Source organism: Dendroctonus ponderosae, unplaced genomic scaffold (assembly GCF_020466585.1).
Source record: "Dendroctonus ponderosae isolate FM_Combo_2020 unplaced genomic scaffold, Dpon_F_20191213v2 Dpon_F_20191213_2, whole genome shotgun sequence".
NCBI classification, from domain to species: domain Eukaryota; kingdom Metazoa; phylum Arthropoda; class Insecta; order Coleoptera; family Curculionidae; genus Dendroctonus; species Dendroctonus ponderosae.
Window position 1 is genome coordinate 11,359,405 of NW_026018165.1, and position 2,572 is coordinate 11,361,976.

At 37.2% G+C, this 2,572-nt stretch overlaps 1 protein-coding gene across 1 annotated transcript in view; it reads right to left on the reverse strand.

The window, feature by feature from the left end:
- LOC109546301 overlaps nt 1–2,125 on the reverse strand; it is a 520,465-nt gene extending 518,340 nt beyond the window's left edge. Inside the window, exons 1-2 of the mRNA XM_019917221.2 lie at nt 1,790–2,125; nt 1,357–1,657 (exon numbers count right to left, since the gene is read on the reverse strand). Of these exons, the coding sequence (XP_019772780.2) occupies nt 1,357–1,501 (145 nt within the window). The 5' untranslated portion in view covers nt 1,502–1,657; nt 1,790–2,125. The remainder of the gene's footprint in view (nt 1–1,356; nt 1,658–1,789) is intronic.
- Between the last annotated feature and the right edge of the window lie 447 nt (nt 2,126–2,572).

A 2,572-nucleotide genomic window follows, 5' to 3' on the forward strand; every position in this document is an offset into this window, starting at 1 on the left:
GTTTTCCGGGCTTTGAAGCCGTGGTCTATGGGAATTTCTTCCTGACGTTTCGTCCACAACTGCGGTGGACATTATCAAAGGCGATGAGGCAGTGGCCGAAGTGATCTCCCGTGCTTTCCGACTAAGACTGAGACAGTACACCGCAGTTGTGGACGAAACGTCAGGAAGAAATTCCCATAGACCACGGCTTTAAAGCCCGGAAAACATTCCTAAATGTGATTTAACAGGCCGTGAAAGCCTTCATAGTCTGATAAGTCTGACAAGTCTCAACTGTCACCCAATAACGCGTAATTTGACATTTTGCAGAGGCAAAAATCGGTAGTTTAACTCGCGAATAGTTATACTTGAACTAGTTTTGATACTTATTTTGAATAGATGTCATTGTGATTTGTTTTGTTAAGTTCTACTCAGCTTTTGCAAGCCTTTGAACATATAGAAACATCACTAACGTCGTGACAGTGTGGCCTTCAACTGTTCAAACAAAAACACTGTTGAGGCCAACATTAATGTCACCTCAAGGTCAACTTTTGACCATATTTTGTTTGTTTGTCGTTTTGAAAAAGCGTAATTTTTCTCAAATAGTCCATGTTCCCGAAATAATAGATACTTAATGAATAGTTTAAACTCTTGGTAAGCAACGAATAGTGAAAACTACTAGACAATGGCAATAAATGACATGAGCCCGTCCACAAAGTGAAAAACACATTAGTGCTTCTTTATGACCATCGCTTCTGTGCGAAAGTGAATAAAAAATATGTCTACTCGAGCGGTTCATTGCTAACCATTTAAACCTATTTCGATATCTACTTTACCCCTACCCTTTAATATATTGAATGCGACATAAGAGGAGTAAAGAGTGAAGCACGTTGGGGGACGATGCCTAAACATTGGTGTATTTTGTCCAACGTTGGCGCAAAAAACTTTTGTAATGCAGGAAACTAATATTTAATTACATTGTGTCAAAAAAGTAAATTTATTTATAAGAACATACATATTTCTGTATAAACACATACAACACGTGCGTTTTGTGGTTGAGTAACCACCACTTTTAGTACTCCCTACTCAGTTTTACACTATGTAAATACAGATGGAAGAAGATTGCGGTTCAAGAAAAACAGGTGGTAAGAAAAATTACAACGTGAACATTTTGGGTTCCGTTGCTGCGGAAATTTCGCAAGTTGTTTTCCACTAAAAATGCCTAATTTAAATGGCCCTCTAAGGGTAAACAAAAAGTATGTAAATATGGATTTTTTAAGTGTTTGTAGTGCAAAATGTACACAATTCTTTGACTAATTGTTGAGTAGTTTTAGAGGTGAAGAAAAGCATATTTCTTAGTTGTCTCGGTACACCTCTTACCTCTAACCCTGCAAATCTTCTTCTTGATAGCTCCAATAGTATCATTGCAAGACACTTTAATGTCAAAGGTTGTGCCCATCAGAGTTTCGACCTGAATTTCTATGCTGGATTCATCAAAACCATCCGAAAACCCATCATCAGACATTTTTGGATTCAATGTAAAACTTCTATGACAGCTGACATTGACAAAAATAAAACTGTTATGATGGCTTTACTAGTGGCGAATATGCACACCGGTCAATGATAAGTTCCAGACCTTCTAAAGCGTTAAATATCCTGGGCTATGCTTCAATCTAAACCGCTGCAAATAATGACAAACTGGAATTAGATCGACTGAACGTTACCAACCATACCAGGTGCAACTTTAAACACCTTGAGCTGCGTTGGAGATTATTTTTGGCAAAGCGATCTATTTTTAACATGTTTCACTTACCAAATAGTCGTAAACCCAAACCAAAATAAAGATACAGTTATACGAGTTTTTCTCAATTCTTGGATTGATTCAAACACTTGGGTAAGCACTGCCCGTCTCTTTCAAATCTGCTGTGGACTTTCCAACGATAAAAATTGTGAACAAACGTTATAAAGTTCAACTTCGACCCGAATATGATTTATTAACACACTACAGCTCTGAAAATATTGAACCCTATGATTCATTTACACAACCCGAGGCAATACCGAAAAATTACTACAATTACGAGGTAAAGCAGCTGGGCTAGTCAGTAATCCCACCCAACCGCTTCTTGTACTGACACTAATGACAGCAATGACCACAGAACATACCCCCTTAGAATGAAAACTGAAATGATAGGTTATGGAGATAAATTTAGCTCTCCACCTAGCGGTATGAGCACACAAACTATGGGAATGTGAGGAATTACTACGATATTTGACTCCTAATGATTGCATTCACCAAATATATCGGGTCAATAAAAAAATCCTGTTATGTAATATTTTATTCAATACGTAGTCAATAAATCAGTTACAACCATGTTTTGTTGCTTTCGGGACGATTTGCAACAAATGCTTGTTTCTGTGATGTACCAGTGTTCCTCTGGTCCGGATATTTTCTGAAAGATGATTGATTTGCTCGGCTCTGAAACAACAATGTGAGGAATTAATTTTCTGGCATTGCCTAAAATCATTTGTCGCTTCAGCAATTTTACTAATTGTTTTCCTCAAATGTCAATTTTGCTTTATAAATAATGCTTTTTCA